A 21,711-nucleotide genomic window follows, 5' to 3' on the forward strand; every position below is an offset into this window, starting at 1 on the left:
CTTCACTGCTGCATGGTATCTCAGTGGGCTAGCACTATAACACCAGCTTCAGTCTGGGCTAGTACAAGCAGCCGCACATACACATACACACGCATGCACGTCGACATATGAGCGAAATATTCTCAAGCACGACGTTAAACCCAATTCCACCACCAAATGTTTTGGACAATAATCGAGAGAGCTTAATCTTTTGCATTGACTTTAAATTTACCTATTTTACTTTTATAAAGGGGATACTAATCTATTGGTTAATTCTATATGTAACATAAATATTGATGTTGATATCGCTTGCCTCCCTTTGGTCAGTCAGCACCGGGCAAGTTATTTCCCTTGACGTTGCATGCATGTTAAACGCGGGCTCGCTAGCCCTTTTTACCTAAGATATTGAGCATCGACAGAGAGCAAGATGGCCATAGTGGACGTTAGTATGCAGAAATCATATCTTAGTTCTCGGCTTTTGGTGATCACGTGAGATCAAGAGGGAAAGCCAACGTTGCCAGCGGAGGTCGCCTGAGATCAGGGTCAGAAAGATGGCGGCGCCCATGCTTCAGCAGGTAAACAGTGGAATTACATGGATCATGTTTGGATTGATTCTCTGGATAAGTCAGGCAATTGATGTAGCGTAGATATCTAAATTACACACACTGGTAAGAGAAAAGGTGAACTATGTAAGATGTCGCATGAAATGAGTAATCATGCCAATCTGGGTGTGTTACGAGACAAGATGAATGCGGGTGGGGCACATATGGCCATTGTAGTTGACTGAAGTATGTGAAGGTAATTGCAGATTCTGGGCGACATATGCCTGGTCAAATGTTTTATTGCATGGTAAGGGATACCGGGTGTTACAGTAGAATGAAAAGTTGCAATGGGGCACTCCATCTCAGGATATAACAAATTACCAGGTGGTACCTAATGAGTCAGTGAATTTAGTTTCACTCCGCTTTCAGCAATATTCTAGCACGGCTGTGGACACAAGAAATGGGCTTCCCTCACAGTACTCATGTGGGGAATCGAACCTGGGTTTTCGGTGTAACGAGCGAACGCTTTAACCACTAGGCAACCCCAATACCCCAGCTGATACCTAAGCTGTAAAGGTACTACGGCATATGGTGTTACAAACAGAAGCAGCAGGGTTTGGCAGAATGGGCCATGTGTCTGCTTCAGGAGGGGATGTAACCAGCTTCAGCACACAGATGGAGTCCAGTATCCGCCACACCATCAAGATCGGGTGCACAGCAGACCAGATCCCAAACAGAAATCTACACCAGCTTCCTACATCAAGCAGCATGCATTGTGTACCGCCTGCAGATGATTCTGATAGGGACTGTAATTACATGGAGTTAAAAATGGTTTTGAATTAGTTGAATCAGAGAATACATATGTAGAGCCCTGGTTTTCTTGAAAACATCTTTCAGCTCAGGATTTGTACACTGCGGCAGATCAGCAGATATGTAAAGAGATACAGTGAAGTAATTCAATGCCTACTCAGAATTAATCTGACACTGTTATTCCAATGGGCGTTCCTAAAAAATAAAATGAAACCGTTCACATAATTCCCACTGAATGCTGTATGAAATGTTTATTGAAAGATCGTGATTTACCAACATGGAAGTATGCCTTAAATATATCAAGGCTATCTAGCAAAACTGGACCTTAAGGTCACCACACAGATCATTTCGAATTACAGGTTTTCTCGATTATCATGGGGTTTTGAGTTACATACTTTATGTACGATTCCAAGTAGCCTTTTGGGGATTCTAAGGGCCCTAGACTCGTTTTGTCATAACTGTCATTGCATATGATGTAAATCAGTGTTTTTTAATCATGTGTCAGTCATGTCCAATATCCTGTCCACTTCATTGCTGGTGCTTATTGACGTAGGATTTAATATATAATTAAAAGGGAAAAGAATTGCTTTTTAAGTACAATTATTGACATTGATGTGTGTGCAAAGTCCAAGGCCTTACAAACATGTCGCAGCAGATACCGGGCTTCGATGAAACGGTTTGAGAGGGTTTGAGAGGGTAATGTCCGAGGAATTCTTCATTCCTTAAAAATAATGGAGCCAAGGCCCATTATTGTTGGTGAGTTACGAAAATATTACCCTACTTAAATTGCATTCAAAGCTCTGGTAATATTTCTGATCAGAATGAAATCTTACACTTGAAACTGGTACACATCGCTCAATTCCTGAAAAATGATGGATCGAGCTGACAATGGAATGACGTCACAAATTTAATTTTGATAGTGGTGAAACTATACAGGGCAAGTATGGGTATTCGAGAGGTTGAAACTATACAGGGCAAGTATGGGTATTCGAGAGGTTGAAACTATACAGGGCAAGTATGGGTATTCGAGGGGGTGAAACGGTTATCAGAAGAAATATTGATTTAAAGAACGTTTTAATAGCTCGGAAGGTCAAATCTGATTTGGATGATAACGGTTGTTGTCTTTTCTAGATACATTCAATGGCACCAAAGGTTCCCGGAGACTCATTATGACAGTTCACAGATGCACGTACAAATCGTGAGGGAGCTTATTATCAGGGACATTACCTGTATAAAAACTTTTATGCACGTTGACATGCCAAATGTCCAGGATTTTCATATAAACTGCAAGGAAGCAAGGATGTTTCTCGCAGGTAACATGTCGTGTCTCGAACGAGCTCACAAAAGTTATATTATGAAAACTGATGACATGACTGTTGGTTCATATCACATACAAGACGACTTCAAGGTCACATTTTCTAATGCCTTATCTGCGATTCTTGATACTAAGTTTGCTGTTAGCTGAGCGTTGGAGTTGGACCTTCCAGGGGAGATAATTCAAGAGAACTACAAACCTTAGAGACCTTCGGAAAGGCCTTCCCGCAGGATAGAACTGTGTGCTTTCTATTCCACAGTAAACAGTGTTCTCTTTTATTCAAATTTCTATGAGTATGATCCAGTACTATTTTTTTTATACTTGTACTGGGGGACTATAACCATTCCTTATTGTTTGATCGGCATTCTAGAAGTTGGTGAGTCAAAAATGAAACATACAACTTTATGGATGACAACTTCTTGTTTATTGCGGTGAGGGACGTTAATCAACAGAGACCAAGAATACTACATACCATCAGCCTATGAAGAACAAATCAAACTATAGACTATCAAAGCACCCTGTCTATCTGTTGTTACTACCTAAAGGATTTTTAAAAAGGTTAAACACTATTCATTTTTATTACATAATGCCATTCAAACATTAATATATACCACATCTGCACCATCTACTTACGAAAAATAGTCGTAAAAAGTATAAATATGCACCAAAACTAAAACCACTTTAGCCCCGCCCACTGGTATGCAGGGTTTTAGCGGTCTTCCGTCTGTTGGTGTGACGTCATACCAGAGAGTCCGCTCAGTGTGTTGATATTTCAGTAGTGTATACGCCATCGAGTTGAAACTGACACGAAGCGCAATATTTTGAATGAAGCGTTGTAGTGATTTTGTATTGGAAACTGACAACTGCACTTCGAGTTTTGATGATTATCCAACTGCACGGATGTACATTTCCTGAGAAATTCTATATTTGACAAGAGGAAGGGCATAGATTGTTTACTGTCGTCGTGCGGATTTTGTGAACCCCTCCACGCACAGTCATCTGTGTTCGTTACACTTTTCGAAGAAGTGGTATGAAAGAAACCTAACTTCTGGCGAAATATGGATACGAATAGGCAAAACTTAAACTTTATAAGGATGCTTGATTGGCATTTTACAAGATGCTATTTGATGAACATAGAGATTTTTCTGGGTTACATCTTCTTTTTATTCTCGAGTACAACGTTTCAGGGCTTGTTCTGGACCCATCATCAGGTAAAACTGAACAGTAACTGTTAACTCTGGCCGTGACGTCACAATGCTATGACGACGCAATACATGTGGATGTCAATAGATACAGCTAACAGGGCTAATAGAATACATGTTATAATGAATACATAAAATGTCGATACTTATTATACAAAATTGTTGATTGATTTAGGAATGTACACAGACTTATTTATAAATGTATAGAATGTAAAGTAATAGCAGTGTATACATAGAAATTATGGTTTATACATGGGAACAGTGACGAGGGTAGGGTATTGTCTTATTGTTTTATGTACCATGCATTTGGGAGGTACACACCCTGATCCCTGTTTATTGCTGGTTTCCGTGTGTTGATGTAACGACTCTCCGGTATGACGTCACGCGACCACGTGACCATCTACCTCATTATCTTGCGTCCTCGCGAAATTCTTTCGAGGGAGGTGCGTTTTAGATTCGTAATACAAGCTGTATAATGAAATATTACCGTTTTTACCTGTATTTTGTGAATATTATATATACCCAGGGGTTCATTAAGAGCGAAAGTAAACAATGTGAAGTGACCTTTTAAAAATCCTTTAATCCCCCTGCTTATTGGCTTCATCACTGGTGCTATTTGTTGTTTTTAGTTCCCTACTGGCCTCTTCCAATTAATTATGTACCACTTGTTATTCTATTACATGCTGTTGTTAATGTTAATCTGTTGCTTGTCACAACATACCATGTATATATGCTTCTCACCATTTGGTTGTACTCACTTTTAGCTTGATAACGATGTCGATAATCTACATCGGAACGTCGCTCAACGCAATAAACAAGAAGGTGTCATGCATAAAGTATGTTTCATTATAACCATCCCTTATTGGAATGTACCATCACCACATGTCCATCTAAATGTCTCACAGCCAATACGTATATTATGTAATGTCACAGCCAATACGTATATTATGTAATGTCACAGCCAGTGCGTATATTATGTAATGTCACAGCCAATACGTATATTATGTAATGTCACAGTCAATACGCATATTATGTAATGTCACAGTCAATACGTATATTATGTAATGTCACAGCCAATACGTATATTATGTATTGTCACAACCAATACGTATATTATGCAATGTCACAACCAATACGTATATTATGTAATGTCACAGCCAATACGTATATTATGTAATGTCACAACCAATACGTATATTATGTAATGTCACAGCCAATACGTATATTATGTAATCTCACAGCCAATACGTATGTTATTTAATCTCACAACCAATACGTATGTTATTTAATCTCACAGCCAATACGTATATTATGCAATCTCATAGCCAATACGTAATTATGTAATCTCACAGCAAATACGTATATTATGTAATCTCACAGCCAATACGTATATTTTGTAATGTGCGTATTCATATTAATTGCTGATTAATGTTTCCCAGGCTTGTATGTTAATCTTATATTTGTTGATTCAAACGTTTCAGTTAATTTTTTAAACTCAGTTGGTACACGTCACAATTTAATTCTGGAAACCCCAAAGTCCAGAAACTCTCCGCACTGTGGCTACTTTCTGACAAAGGATTTGACAAAATTCAACATTCAGTTGCCATGAATATATGCTAAGGATGAAAAGAATGGAAAGAAATGGTTAAAATCCTTTTTATACCCCTCTACCATTTGCCTCAACTGCTGACACATCTGTATCAGGTTAACAGTTGCCTGTAAATGCAGTAACGTTCTATAACCTCAGGAACATATAGTGTATATACTATATACGTGTGTGTGCGTGTGTGCGTGCGTGCGTGCGTGCGTGCGTGCGTGCGTGTGTGTGTTTGTTTTGAATCTTATACTTTTTTAGAAATGTGTATTTACAACTCTTTGTCTCTTATGAATATTTAGAGTGTTTTTATTTATTAAAATCTTATCGTTTCAGTAGTCGTTTCGTTTCTGAGTTGGCAGGCTGCCCGGTGTTCCAATCCAAAATGACTTTATCGGTCGGTCAGCACCAATGCTGGTTCTTATGAATATTGAAAGTGCATTTAATCATTAAAATATTTTCGCTTCAGTTTGTGTTTTCTGGGTGTGGAGGTGTCCGGTGTTCGAATCTAAAATGACTTTGAATATTGGTTCGTCGCTACCAATGCGGGTTCCAACTGAGTGGTAAACGTCTACCTCCTGCATCAAATAAAGCTCCCCATCCCATCTCATAAATCTGAGGGGCGGTGGGGTAGCCAAGTGGTTAAAGCGTTAGCTCGTCACGCCGAAGACCCGGGTTCGATTCCCCACATGGGTACCATGTGTGAAGGCGATTTCTGATCTCCCCGCCGTGATATGGCTGAAATAGTGCTAAAAACTGCGTAAACCCAAACTCACTCACTCACTCATAATTCTGATACAACAGGTTGATATAACGGTAAAACCATTGCACACGACGTTACACTAAAGACGCTTACTCAGAAACAACGAGACGTTTCATAGTCCCCCGTACCTATCTTGAGAACGTACAAGTAGTGTCGTAAGACCACTTAGCGTCACATTATAACACTTATCTGTGATAATGTGATTACTGGGCATGACATGACAATGCACGTTGGTCCTTTACCGGATAACGTTGACCTTTATACAAACAATGTCTCCCTTGCATCTTCCACCATTCAAATCCACGTCAAGCAGTTAGTGTGTGACAGACCCTGACACCTACACACCTTGGAGTTATCAAGACTAATATTATATGGCGTTTGTCAGCCATTTAGTACATGCATACAATTTGATTTAATTTTGTCAAAATTTATGTCATTAGATATTAACTCTTTATATATCGAAGCCAAGGGGATATTTGATAAACTACTGTTATCTTCCAATGTTTTGCGGTACAAAGATTCATTGCCGTTGTTTTGCTATGCATGATATCGATTTTTCAAATTTGAATTTAATTCCATGACTGTCATACAATGGGCAATTTATTTTCGTGTAATGTTAAAAATCCGGTATCCAATTTGCTTCACAGTTTAATCAAAGTTATTTTTGATTAGCACATACTGTAGGTGCTGATGTGATCTTCATCGCATATCGATCTCAGAGCAGCATTGGCACGAAACGCGTTATCCTACGGGGACTTGTCATAGTCGGGTGTTGACATCAAGGAATATAAGGCTTGCAATTTACATTTAAACATGGTATGGAAGGCAGACAATACTATGATTATAAAAAGTTGTTTTACTATCGATTTTAACTGGAAGCAGAAGAAGAATTAATGTTAATACATTTCTAGGTGACAAATAACACACATAACTATCACTTTACGAAATAACAAAAAAAACTAAGCAGTTCTATATGTGCGGGGGCACTGCCTAAAGCAACCTGTGTGGAATTACGCCCCTAAGAGGTGCCAGCAACTTGAAACCATGGGTTCGAATCCCATCATAGCGTTCCTTGATTGTAAGCAACGCGATAAAATAGCAGTGAGGTTGTCTAACCTGGGACACATGGCGTCATTATTAAGCTGACCCGCCTTGATGCAGCTGAAATTAACATAAAATCTACATATTAAGTCATACCATTCAGAAAGTATATCAACTTCTATGTGTCCGATAATTTTGATTTTCTAAATATGTAACTGTTGCCAGAAAAATATACAGACAGGGAGCAGAAACTTTCATCAGTGTTTCATGGGGATATGAAACACACGGCTGTTTGCTTTGTTTGTTTGTTTGTTCCTTTACGCCGCACTCAGCAATATTCCAGCTATATGCCGCCGGTCTGAAAAAGACTGGGTCTGGACCAGACAATCCAGTGACCAACAGCATGAGCATCGAATTGGGATACAATGACATCTGTCAACCAAGTCAGCAAGTCTGACCGCCCGATCCGGTTAGTCGCCTCTTGCGACAAGCATGGGTTGCTGAAGACCATTCTAACCACAAGGGTAAGTGTTATTGGATGGGGTGTCCATGGCTTCACAGTCTGTGATTATGAGACTATGGACAGGTATCCACAAACCCAAAATGTTGACGATTGAGGCCGTTCAGGGCGTTCCATATCGACTAGACTCCACGATCCAATTATCCGGGCTCAAACAGCCGTGTTGCAAACTTTCATCAGGTTACTAGAGTACGACTTACAGGTCAGACGATTAGACATCGTCTACGTCCAGCTCATCTCCATGCTTTGCGGCCACGTGGTAGCGCAGCCTTGTACAATTATCGCCATATTGCTAACATACGTCAATGGTGTCTCAACATAGAAACTGGGGTAATTGACGCTGGGCAAGTGTTCTTTTTCAGAGGAGACGCGATTCACTTTTTCCTCCGTGAGAGGTATGGTCGTGTCTGGCGACGTCAAAATGAACGCCAGCCAATGTCAATATAAGACCTTGACAGAATTTGGGGTGGATCGGATACGGGGTGGTGTAGCATCACTTTAACTCACCGATCACTACTCCAAATTGTACAAGGAAGTGTCACTGGACAGAACTATCGTTCAACGTCTTGACCTCCTTTGTTGCTCCGTTTGCAACGCGTGTTGGTAGACGTTTTGTCTTACAGAACGACGACGCCAGGGCGCAATCGTTAGTGCTCACATCCAGTAGCGCAACATCTTTAGAATGTCATGGTCAGCAACGAGCTCACACGTTTCCCCCTGAGACATGGTGGGGAAACGTGTGCGTCAACGTCATGGGCTTCGGTATACGTTGGCTGAACTGGCCTGACGTTGTTTTATGAAGCTCCATCGGGTTATATTAAGAAATAGTTGCTTCGACGTTTTCTTACGATTGTTACAGAAATAGTTTTGTTGTTTTTGTATATTATCATTCTGGAAATATTTTTGAGTTAGTGGTAGATCGAGAGAAGTGTCATAGCAAATTCGGACTATATTGCTGATGAGGCATTTTCCAGACAATGAATTCCAAGCTAATAATCTATCTAGAAAAAGGTTTTGATAAGGTTTGCAGTGGTCAATACATATTATACGTTCTAAAGCAGTACTTAATATATGACCGCCTCCGTGGTGTAGTGGTTAGAGCGTCCGCCCAGAGAGCGGAAGGTCGCGGGTTCGATCCCCGACCGCGTCATACCAAAAGACGTTAAAATATGGTACTTGTTGGTCCCCCTGCCTGGCGCTCGGCATTAATGGGTACAACAAGGACTGGTCGGCTCGGAGTCAGTATAATGTGTCTGAGTAGGGTATTCATGCTTCACTGCGGAATGGTATCTCAGTGGGCCAGCACTATTAAAACCAGCTTCAGTCTGGGCTAGTACAAGCAGGCGCACATACACATACACACGCATGCACGTCGTCATATGAGCGAAATATTCTCAAGCACGACGATAAACCCAATTTCACCTCATCTCACCTCACTTAATATATTCTTAAATAGAATTGTTTCACCTTGATACCTTCGTACAGTGGTAATTGTACTTCGATCTTAATCACATGCTCGAACAATAACAGCCGCACCTAAGCGTTCACGACAATTAACCTTTCATTGCTAATTTTTAAATATTTAGTCCGTTCAAACATATTTCCTTTTATCGTGCCTGGCAATTATCTTGTTATTTGACAAACACTCAAGATACGATATCATTAGAGTTTCCGCTACATATTGCTGTTAAAGTACCGTTAGACGCGCGATCACGGAGGCAGGTGTGAAAAGCAATATCCTTTCTCTGTTTAAGTCGTGAAACAACGACCAGTCACATGTGTACAGACACTGCGAATACACTGTAATTACTTCAAAACGGACATGGGTAGATTGCGCCACGCATGTATATCGCGGGGCAGGTCCGTTTGTTTAGTTGTAGGGAAAACATTATTGTGAAGTGAGGGAGCCCATTAGTGTTCGGCTCTTATTCCGTGTGGATATTGCTCTGAAGGCTGGTCCAATACATACATTTAATCACCCACAATAACAGTAGCCTTAGCTTGTAATTAAGTCGATAGGGAGATACAGTTCTCATCAAAGCTTCTGGTAGATGTGTTTGGAAGGTCGCCATGACGTTAGAAATACACTCAGGGGCGCAAGAACATCGCAGATATTGCCTCTACAATCATCATCATTCAAATTGAAATTGGTGATTTCCAAAAAGGGTTCAATAGCTATCATTCACTACGCAAATCTGAAATATAAACACCGCTGCGGCGAAGTTGAAAGGACCTGTAAAATTACTTCGAGTTACTTAATAAGGAATACGCAGTAATCAAGCTTTTTCTTCGAGACAATCGAAAGTTCGACACAACGGAGTCTGTCAACTTTAATTGTCGCATTTATGGAGAAGTTGGGATTTGAACTCATGACCAAGGGAACATGAAATTCCATTTGCATCAACAGTCCTTAAACAACTGACCAGCTGACCACTTCATTTTGACTGACTGAGTTTTTAGCAATATTCCAGCAACATCACGGCGGGGGACACCAGAAATGGGCTTCACACATTGTGCCCATGTGGGAATTCGAACCCGGGTCTTCGGCGTGACGAGCCAACGCTTTAACCATTAGGCTACCCCACCGCCCCACTTCATTTGGAATGTCACAAGAAGTGTTGGCACAGACGGTGATTGCACATCATGGTGTAAGGTTCCTATATACACGTTCTATATATTCCTGCTTGGCGGTAGGGTAGCTGAGTGGTTAAAGCGTTAGCTCGTCACGACAAAGACCCGGGTTCGATTCCCCACATGGGTACAATGTGTGAAGCCCATTTCTGGTGTCCTCCGTCGTGATATTGCTGGAATATTGCTAAAAGCGGCGTAAAACTAAACTCACTCACTCACTATATTCCTGCTGGATTTTCTTTGTTTGTGGAACAAGGTCAGCAGCATGTTACAGATAATGCTTTATAAATTTCCAACTAAATTGTCAGGCAAAAGAAAGTTTACACCTGAGAATTGTATTTGACGCAAATATTCCAAAATATTACTAGGCTAAAATACACTTCAAACTTAAACTGCAAAACACAACGATGAGGTCGAATAAGCATATTTATGATTCCATTTTAGTCCTTTTCAAACATGAGTGTATGCTTACTTTTGTTCGTCAGTATGACAGTATGCAGAATTTGGCGTTGAAACCAGGGCAATATTTTAACATGCATACAATATTAACATGGCCATGGCGAGCGTGTCTTTGATAGAATTTTGAATTTGGACGAAAACAAAAACATGATGTTCTTATGGATAACACAAAGTGTAATTCGTTTATGATTACAACATACATCGATTATAAGCTTTTTAAACGCGCTTACGATTAACAATCATGTCATCAGATTGGTAGGATGCCAAATGATGGTGTCCGTGGGTGTGTAGGCGCCGGACCGTGTCGTTAATAAGAACGACAAAAACATTTCCGTCATCATAGGGCTCTACTGGACAGACCGCGTTACGAGCATGTGTAGATCACTATCTGAACCACTATCAAATAGTTGACACCAGGTGTTAACTAAAACAAACGTGTGGAAGTATTGTACAAGTCAAAAAAAGAACAAAGAAAACCTCGGGGACCATTTTTCTCGCAGTGATCCAAATTCAAAATGTCCAACATAAGTCTACCAATACATTTCGAAGCTCTACCGAGTTCTTGAATGTTGTAACCTTGATCGACACCTTTTGAGCAGGATTCGTGTACACCAATCACCCATCACAGGGCAAGCGGTTCATCCGTGCTTTAAACTCGTTCTTGATTTTTGCACAAGCAATCAGAGAACTGGCTCCAGCACTCTAGCTCATATCAACAATAAAGGTTCTAATTACATTAATGACAACTAAACAATTCTATATGAAGAGGAAACACAAACGTGATATGCACATGAGAATAAGATATCAAGTTTCGTATAGGATGGAATAACCCGGCTTACGCCTTTGTATTCTGATTAATCACACTATCTGGGTTTTATGACTAACATGAGGCCATTGATAGTTAAATATTAAAACAATTTAAAACAGATTTCTGGATGCTTTTGAGATATGAAAACAACCCTTGACAGGTTTGCTGATATTATCTCGATGACTGCGATTACAATAATTTAACTTAAATAATTAACCAGCCATGGCGGCAAGCAGCGTGTGGGATGTTTCAGAACTTTTTTCTCTTCCAACCTTCCTTAACACAATACACAGAATCCAAGAATCGAAATTTTATGAGTGTGATTGTGTTTAAACTTTCCTCAGGAACAACAATTTATTTCGTACAACGTTGCCCTTCTAGTGTCGACATCAGAGGTTGTAAAGAGAATTTTATATTAATAACAGCAAAAACTAAAAAAATGGATCTAAACATTTTTTTCTGATTTAACTCGACTCGACAAAGATTTCCAAACAAATGACACAGTAACTTCATTTTACTTACTGATAAGTTGCATCATGTTGACTTTTGATGTGTCTACTTTGTTAATCGACAGTACGTCCAAACGTTGTCCCCGCGATGCTGCACAGTCTTCCCCGCCCTGTGTATCGGCCCTTGACGCAGCGAGATAGATGTGTTCTCTGCCACTTGTTGACGATGGCGGTGGCCTCGACAGTTTTCTAGCCAGCAACTGCCCACTGGAATGTTTTCTGTGCCGTATACACGAGACCTGTTCCTACACTCTCTGCGACCAATCACGTCTCCCCGTCCCTCCCCCTCCCTCCCCCTCCCTCTCTCTGAAACTCCCAGGCAATCACAACTGACATAAGCATTGCCACAGCGGAATCAAATGTCAGCTTCATGGAAACCTTGCAAAAGCGTTTGTGAAGATTGTAATTGAATAAATCTGTCTCAAATCACATGGAATCTAGTAAAATGTTTTGTAAATCGTTAACGGGATTTGTCAGCGTTCTATCTTTCACGAGAGCCGCTGGCTTGTTCTGACAGCCTATGTAGGCAGTCCGGGAGCCGGTTATCAGGCACACTGATTGGTGTAATAATGATTACTGTTTTAGTGCCCACACTATCTGGGAAATCATGCGGCATTTACTACTGACAAACGGTCGAGTTAGCGTCTACTTAGCGCTGGTGAGATGAGGTAAGGTGAGGTGATGTGCCCGGAGGTTTGGTGAGGTGATGTGCCCTGAGGTGAGGTGATTTGAGGTGCCCTGAGGTGAGATGAGGTGAGGTACCCTGAGGTGAGGTGAGGTGCCCTGAAGTACCTTGAGGTGAGGTAAGGTGCCCTGAGGTGAGGTGCTTTGAGGTGAGGTGAGGTGCCCTGAGGTACTGAGGACCTTGAGGTGAAGTAAGGTGCCCTGAGGTGAGGTAAGGTGTCCTGAGGTGAGGTACCCTGAGGTTAGGTGAGTTGCCCTAAGGTGAAATGAGGTGGGGTGAGGTGATTTGAGGTGAGGTGAGGTGAGATGTGATTTAACGTCCCTATCAAGATCAATGCACGTACACTGCGACTTATGTGCGGGCGTTGTTTTACTAATCAGGACTACTAGCCCACTAAGCCACATGTCACAATGTAACACTATGATCCCACTCAGGCATAGCATACTGACCTCACGTATTTGTCTTATTCCTTCAAACCAAGCGCCAGGGAAGGAAACAACAAGTATCGTATTTAAAAATCTTTGGGTATGACGCGGCCGGGATCGAACCAACGATATAACGATCTTTGGGCAGAAGCTGTAAGTACCAGGCCAGTGAGTGAATGAGTATGGTTTTACGCCGCTTTTAGCAATTTTCCAGCAACATCACGGCGGGGGACATCAGAAATAGGCCTGTACCCATGGGGAATCGAACCCAGGTCTTCAGCGTAACGAGCCAACGCTTTAACTACTCAGCTACCCCCACCGCCCTCTAGGCCAATGAGGCGGTGGGTATTGGTGACACCATCTGGGATATAAGATGGCAAAAATACCGAATATCCCTCCACCTACAAAATACCATCGTGTCTAGCAATGTCCCGGCTGCCAGTGGTATCACGTGTCCTACGTATCTATAATATATGTATACTCCCCTTTCATTAAGCGTCCATACCAACGTCATCAAATTATCATCATCGACAATGGAATAGCGTTCGTTCCAGATTAATCTTCTTGATGAGTTTTTCAGCGGCTAAATAGCTCAAACAGTCTGTTACGCACAACCATCTAATTGTATTGGCTACATATATGTGCTTCCAGATTCTTATCCTGATTTGTCTCGTGCTTGACAGTCTATGTGTAGACGCGTGTGCTATCTATTTTAATCTATTCGTTTTTGCAAGTGTTAATTTCTGATTCCGTCATCCATTGACTTGTTGTCAAAGACCCGGGTTTGAACTGGTCTTCAGAAATCCTTGCCAGTCAGAACAGACCAGTCCCGCTATCGGGCGGTCATGGATGCTGGTTGTGTTGACCATGAAATCATATCCCAATTTGCAGACAGATGCCCATGATGTTGCGATTGTCATCATATAGGCGGAGTAAAGCGGCGTTAGACAACAAACAATGGAATATATAAACATTATGTATATTTGATTCATCAAGCAGCAAATGTTAAACCATACCAACCCTCCGTCGATGCATCCAAACAACTTCTAACTATCTATTTTGTAAAAAACAAAACGAAAACAAAACCAACGTCCAAAATTTATCTTTTCATCAATTTCAATGCCAAAGCATTCCTTCCTTCGTCAATAAAACGTCTAATGTATGCCTTCATCTAAACGTCTAACATTCATTCATTTTTCAATACAACGTCTAACATCCATTCTTTCATTAATAAAACAATGAAACGTCAACTCAAACAACCATACATTCATTAGTATGTCTAATTAGTACCTTCATCAATATTCAAACATTCATTCATTCATTCATTCATTCATTCATTCATCAACGCAACGTAAAATATCCATACATTCATTAGTACGTATGATTAGTACTTTCATCAGTGTCAAACATTCATTCTTCGATACAGCTTCTACCTTCCATCCATTTATAACCACACAACCAGTCGTTGTTATAACGTCACAAATCAATTCATTCGTCGATTAATCGTTCAACATCCCATAATCGATGGATCTTCCAAACATCAGCCCATGTATCCACTTATCGTCCAGCCATCAATGATGTTATCTATATTTAACCTGTTAAATGAGTCTACCCATCAATTATCAATGCATTAACCCAATGATCCATAAATCCTGATGATCTAGTCTGTGAGTGAGTGGATTATGACATATATTTCTGTTACCATCTCCGCACGTCAGGTTAATTTGTGAAGGTCATATGCAAAGTGGAACAGCTTATAGAGGCTGGTGAAACCCATAATGAATGGTGCTAACAGACCAAGCATCAATCATGGGTTGAACCGCCGATTCTACCACACAACCAGTACATCCATCAACTAACAACCAGGCAAGGATGCAAGTGGAATTCCATCACCATGGTAATTGTATTTCATTGTTTTAGACAAACCAGTCATCCTATTCAGATGAATTAATTACACATTGTGACCTACAATACATATTAATGCTAGTGCTACAGCAGACAGTCGACTTCAAGTGCCTCTTCCTTCCAGTCAGATCCAGCAATTAGCATAACATGATTTCATTAGAAGCAGAGGCCCACACTTTATAGTGTATACTGCGAGACACGAGTCTGATCGCCAGCTTGCAGGAACCAAACCATCTTCAATAAGGACATTGTCTAGATGCTATAGTTCAACAATTACAGTAGTATTCAAAAATATTCAAACTTCATACGGATTGTTAAAGCGAGCAGAAATTTGATCAAATCTATTTTGGCTAGACTGTGAAGTTCGACTCAACTGACAGCCCTTCAACATTATATCGAATAAATACGGTAAATAGTCCATTAGGAGACACATCCAAGTGAATTACCTGGGGTCAGTGATATAGGTTTGTAAACAACATTTACTTGTTAGGACGTTCGTAATAGCCTTGTCGGGTTGGTACATGCCTGACACTATGTAATCTACTTTCAGCCGGAGAAAGCAAGGTTATGTCAGCGTACCCAACTGTTCTTGTAAATAACCCATACACAACCAACTCTTGATATTACGAATACTAAGGCAGGTGAATGTAATCTCATAACCTCGTCTTCATGCTCATAACCCACTGAGGTAATGTCGACATACCCATGTGCAGATAACTCACACATTCAACTACCGATATTACGAACACCTAGGGAATCAGCATAGGCATGTGTTCATGCAGAACCTTTATAGATCTACCTCCTGATGTTACGAATAATCGGTAGGATGTCATGTCATGCCAAAGCGTTCAGGTACACAGCCTATATATTCACCAAACATCGGATATCACGAACACCAAGGAAGATGGATGTCACATCACTCCAACGTTAACTTACATATTACAAACACCTAGAGTGATCGAGGGGGTCAGCATATCCACGTGTTCGTGCAAATAACACTGACGGCCAAATCCTGATATCACCAACACCAAGGGATGAGGAGGTAATGACACTATACCCGTGTATCCATGCACAAAACGGATATAAATCCTAGTCCTGATATCATGAACACCACGAGTGTGGGAGGTAATGACACCGTCCCTGGGTATCCATGCACAAAACAGATACAAGTCCAAGTCCTGATATCACGAACACCATGAGTGTGGGAGGTAATGACACCGTCCCTGGGTATCCATGCACAAAACAGATACAAGTCCAAGTCCTGATATCACGAACACCACGAGAGTGGGAGGTAATGACACCGTCCCTGGGTATCCATGCACAAAACAGATACAAGTCCAAGTCCTGATATCACGAACACCACGAGAGGGGGAGGTAATGACACCGTCCCTGGGTATCCATGCACAAAACAGATACAAGTCCAAGTCCTGATATCACGAACACCACGAGTGTGGGAGGTAATGTCACCGTCCCTGGGTATCCATGCACAAAACAGATAAAAGTCCAAGTCCTGATATCACGAACACCACGAGTGTGGGAGGTAATGACACCGTCCCTGGGTATCCATGCACAAAACAGATATAAATCCTAGTCCTGATATCACGAACACCATGAGTGTGGGGAGGTAATGACACCGTCCCTGGGTATCCATGCACAAAACAGATACAAGTCCAGGTCCTGATATCAGGAACACGACGAGTGTGGGAGGTAATGACACCGTCCCTGGGTATCCATGCACAAAACAGGTACAAGTCCAGGTCCTGATATCACGAACACCACGAGTGTGTGAGGTAATGACACCGTCCCTGGGTATCCATGCACAAAACAGGTACAAGTCCAGGTCCTGATATCACGAACACCACGAGTGTGTGAGGTAATGACACCGTCCCTGGGTATCCATGCACAAAACAGATACAAGTCCAAGTCCTGATATCACGAACACCATGAGAGATGAGGTTATACATATATCCACGCATCCAGATATGCAACCCATACAAATCCAACTCCGGATATCACGAACACCAAGGGAAATGAATGTAAGATCAGCAAACCCAGTTGTTCTCACACGCAACCAGTTAATAGCTAACCCCTGATATCACGAACACCAAGGAAGGCAGAACCATTGTACCCATACACTCAACGCTGGTACTTCGAACACCAAGAGATGGAGGTAATGTCTTCTTAAAACTTCCAACTCCTAAACCAGAAACACCATTAGAGATGGGGTAAAGTCAAGATTATACACCCCATGCAATGTACTCCAGATATCACGAACACTACGAGAGACGGAAGTACTATCAACCTATTCTGCTCCTGGGTTTCAGGAGCACATGAATAGGTTGATAGTACTTCCTGCTTTGTAATGTCATACTTTATAATGTCATGGCCTGATAAATGTGTATATTACACCCTAGGGGATAAAGGTTTTTTTAAATGCTCATAGCCACACAAAATCTGTGATTGTGGGAATCGGCAAAGAACTTCCTGCATTACTTTGGTATTTCCTCCCGAAACTAGCTATACACGCCATGATATGACTGAATCCTGTTAAAGGTTACACAAAAATTCCTCACTTACCAGAGTTGATATTGATTAATAAGTTGTATATCTATTATGTATCTGAGCACGGTAAATATGGTATTGCGGGCCTTTATAAAGCAGATATTTGTTCGATTGATAATAAACAAACAGTACTTTAATGCAACATCTCCAGTTCATACATTTTATGATAGCATAAACCTTATTAATTTCTTCAACACGACACGATGAGAGACTGGATATCACCCCTTGAGCCTTTCAATCTATCCGATGAACACTTCGTAGTCCTACGCTTCTTAAAAGTCAAAGTAGAGTACATGCTGAAATCAGAGCTATTCCTCCGGCATCTAGAGTATAGTAAATTCAATTCAAATTTATATTGTTTGAAACCGACTCGAACAAGACGAAATTGGAAGCAAATGTACACAGTATGGTATCTGTTAAAACTTTCTCTGCTTCTTAACTCAACTTACAACGTGTATGGAGTTCAAATCAAATACTAAATGGAGAAGGCATTACGCCACTTTTGTTGTATGATATATTTCAATCTATCTTTGAAAGGGTACAACATCCAACAACTTGGTAATCCTAAGCATTGTCAATGTATTATTGCCAGTCAACCTACTAAAGCAAAGTTAAAATGTACTTCTATCTGATAGCGTATGAATTAATGATGCATTTCACTAACATGTTTATGAATCGGTTCTGTCTACATTCCCATGGCTTGTCGTAAGAGGCGACTAAGGGGATCGGTTGGTCAGGCTCGCTGACTTGGTTGACACATGTCATCATTTTCCCAATTGCGCAGATCGATGTTCATGCTGTTGATCACTGGATTGTCTGGTCCAGACTCGATTATTTACAGACCGCCGCCATATAGCTGGAATATTGTTGAGTGCGGCGTAATACTCAACTCACTCACTCACTCACATTCCCATGAAGACATCACATACTGGGATTTATAAAGATGAGGGATTTTTTAGCTGTAAAGCCAGTTATATTTATCAATAAACGCGATGTTTTTTTAAATATTGTCATCCACATCTTTCAACAACTGTTTAATCCAAGACAGTCTTCGTTTCAAGAGCCTGAAACCTAAATATTTTTCAATGCATTTTCTTGGGCTCTAGTTTTTTCGATAAAAGCCCAAACCTTCCGAAACGAAAAGCACCAAAGGGTCACAACTTTAGGTTTGTTAACATGAGCATACAACCACAGCATAAGACCATTTACGTGCAAGATATTGTTCCTTTTGAACCATATTCCTTAATCACCCAACATGTCTCATCCACAAACAGTGTGTGAGTGACTATGGTTTTACGCCACTTTTAGCAATTTTCCACCAGTATCACGGCGCGGGGACACCAGAAATAGGCTTCACACACTGTACCCATGTGGAGAATCGAACCCGGATCTTTAGCGTGACGAGTGGTCGCTTTAACCACTAGGCTACCCCATCGACCAGCATCAATACAGAAGGTGGGCTGAATTTTAAAACTATTCAAGTAGGACTCCTTACATAATCCAAACCAATTTCTTTAAACACTTTCAAGTGAGCCTTCCTTGCTAAAGTTTAAGATGGAGTCATCATTGGTCCTACATACGCAGATGCCCGCAATGTTTAACAATCACGATTACACATTTTTGGTTTTTCATAGGTTGCCATTGGACTTCTGTGCTGAACCGAAATCATCCAGGATAATCATCTGCCCTTGTATCCCCCTGACAATCACAAATTAACAAAAACAACACCGCAAGTTTCAAAAGAAACAATTCGTGTAAATAATAGAATAAACGACATGCATTCATAATTTCAGTAGTCACTGTTTTAAATAAAACGTGGAAAATGTGCTTCATAGGCGGGCGTGGTCAAACGTAATTGTGCAATCCAAACACTAATAGAACCACCGTTACTCTGACTCGAAGAGACACGGACAAATACACAGAATAAATCATACTCAGTATTTAACGTTTGTTTGAAGGCCTGAACACTGACCGTTGTCAAGACAGTTACAAACAAGGTGTGTGGGCAAAGGAAAGGTTAAGGTTCTTTGTAATCCATCACAGTAATTGACATGTGTCGATACTCTCGCAGACACATTATTGTGGAGAGCATATGTCTGGGCAATGAAGTTGTCGAGGTTGGTGGAAACACGCCATTCTAGAGGGCATGTTTGGAGGAATTCGAAATTGTAGGAGCGACTTCTCCATGGTCTGTATGCGTGAGGGAAATACAGACGGCGACGGTGTAGGCGTGACGTCACTATACTGGACATTACTCTTGAAAATAGAGACGACGGCTTATATGTGACGTCACTGTACTGGACATTACTCTTGAAAATAGAGACGTCGACGGTGTAGGTGTGACGTCACTGTACGGACATTACTCTTGAAATATAGACGGAAATATAGACGGTGTAGGAGTGACGTGCAGTACTGGACATGAGTCTGGGAAATATAGACGGTATAGGAGCGAGGTGCAGTACTGGACATGAATCTTGGAAACATGGACGGCGTAGGAGTGATGTACCGTACTGGACATGAGTCTGGGAAATATAGACGGTGTAGTAGTGACGTACAGTACTGGACATATGAGTCTGGGAAGTATAGACGGTGTAGGAGTGAGGTGCCGTACTGGACATGAATCTGGGAAATATAGACGGTGTAGGAGTGACGTACAGTACTGGACCCGAGTCTGGGAAATATAGACGGCGTAGGAGTGAGGTGCAGTACTGGACATGAATCTTGGAAATATCGTAGGAGTGAGGTGGATGGACATGAATCTTGGAAATATAGACGGTGTAGGAGTGACGTACCGTACTGGACATGAGTCTGGCAAATATAGCGTGTGTAAGAATGAGGTGCAGTACTGGACATGAATCTTGGAAATATAGACGGCGTAGGAGTGACGTACCGTACTGGACATTAATCTTGGAAATATAGACGGTGTAGGAGTGACGTACCGTACTGGACATGAATCTTGGAAATATAGACGGCGTAGGAGTGACGTACAGTACTGGACCCGAGTCTGGGAAATATAAACGGCGTAGGAGCGAGCAGCAGTACTGGACATGAGTCTGGGAAACATAGACGGTGTAGGAGTGAGGTGCCGTACTGGACATGAGTCTGGGAAATATAGACGGTGTAGGAGTGACGTACCGTACTGGACATGAATCTGGGAAATATAGACGGCGTAGGAGTGAAGTGACGTGACTGGGTACTGGACCTGGACATGAGTCTGGGAAATATAGACGGCGTAGGAGCGAGCAGCAGTACTGGACATGAGTCTGGGAAATATAGACGGCGTAGGGAGTAGACGGCGTAGGAGGTGCCGTACTGGACCCGAGTCTGGGAAATATAGACGGCGTAGGAGTGAGGTGCAGTACTGGACATGAGTCTGGGAAATATAGACGGTGTAGGAGTGAATACTGGCGTAGGAGTGATGAATCTTGGAAATATAGACGGTGTAGGAGTGACGTACCGTACTGGACATGAATCTCGGAAATATAGACGGTGTAGGAGTGAGGTGCCGTACTGGACATGAATCTGGGAAATATAGACGGCGTAGGAGTGACGTACAGTACTGGACCCGAGTCTGGGAAATATAGACGGCGTAGGAGCGAGCAGCAGTACTGGACAAGAGTCTGGGAAATATAGACGGCGTAGGAGTGAGGTGCAGTACTGGACATGAGTCTGGGAAATATAGACGGTGTAGGAGTGAGGTGCAGTACTGGACATGAGTCTGGGAAATATAGACGGCGTAGGAGTGAAGTGCAGTACTGGACATGAGTCTGGGAAATATAGACGGCGTAGGAGTGAGGTGCAGTACTGGACATGAGTCTGGGAAATATAGACGGTGTAGGAGCGAGCAGCAGTACTGGACATGAGTCTGGGAAACATAAACGGCGTAGGAGTGACGTAGCAGTACTGGACATGAGTCTGGGAAATATAGACGGCGTAGGAGTGACGTGCAGTACTGGACATG

General features: G+C 41.6%; 1 protein-coding gene across 3 annotated transcripts in view; it reads right to left on the bottom strand.

Moving 5' to 3' along the window:
- The window catches only part of LOC124282901 (HCS2 neuropeptides-like), an 87,168-nt gene that overhangs the window by 14,966 nt on the left and 50,491 nt on the right, over window positions 1-21,711 (bottom strand). Inside the window, exon 1 of one of the 3 annotated variants that reach the window (XM_046718944.1) lies at window positions 12,187-12,388. The exons of the other annotated variants lie outside the window; for them this stretch is intronic. Coding sequence (XP_046574900.1) covers window positions 12,187-12,202 — 16 coding nt within the window. The 5' untranslated portion in view covers window positions 12,203-12,388. Of the gene's footprint in view, window positions 1-12,186; window positions 12,389-21,711 lie in introns of those variants that run through there. 3 annotated transcript variants of the gene reach the window in all.

This window comes from Haliotis rubra, unplaced genomic scaffold (assembly GCF_003918875.1).
Source record: "Haliotis rubra isolate DU_JTF1 unplaced genomic scaffold, ASM391887v1 Scf306, whole genome shotgun sequence".
NCBI classification, from domain to species: domain Eukaryota; kingdom Metazoa; phylum Mollusca; class Gastropoda; order Lepetellida; family Haliotidae; genus Haliotis; species Haliotis rubra.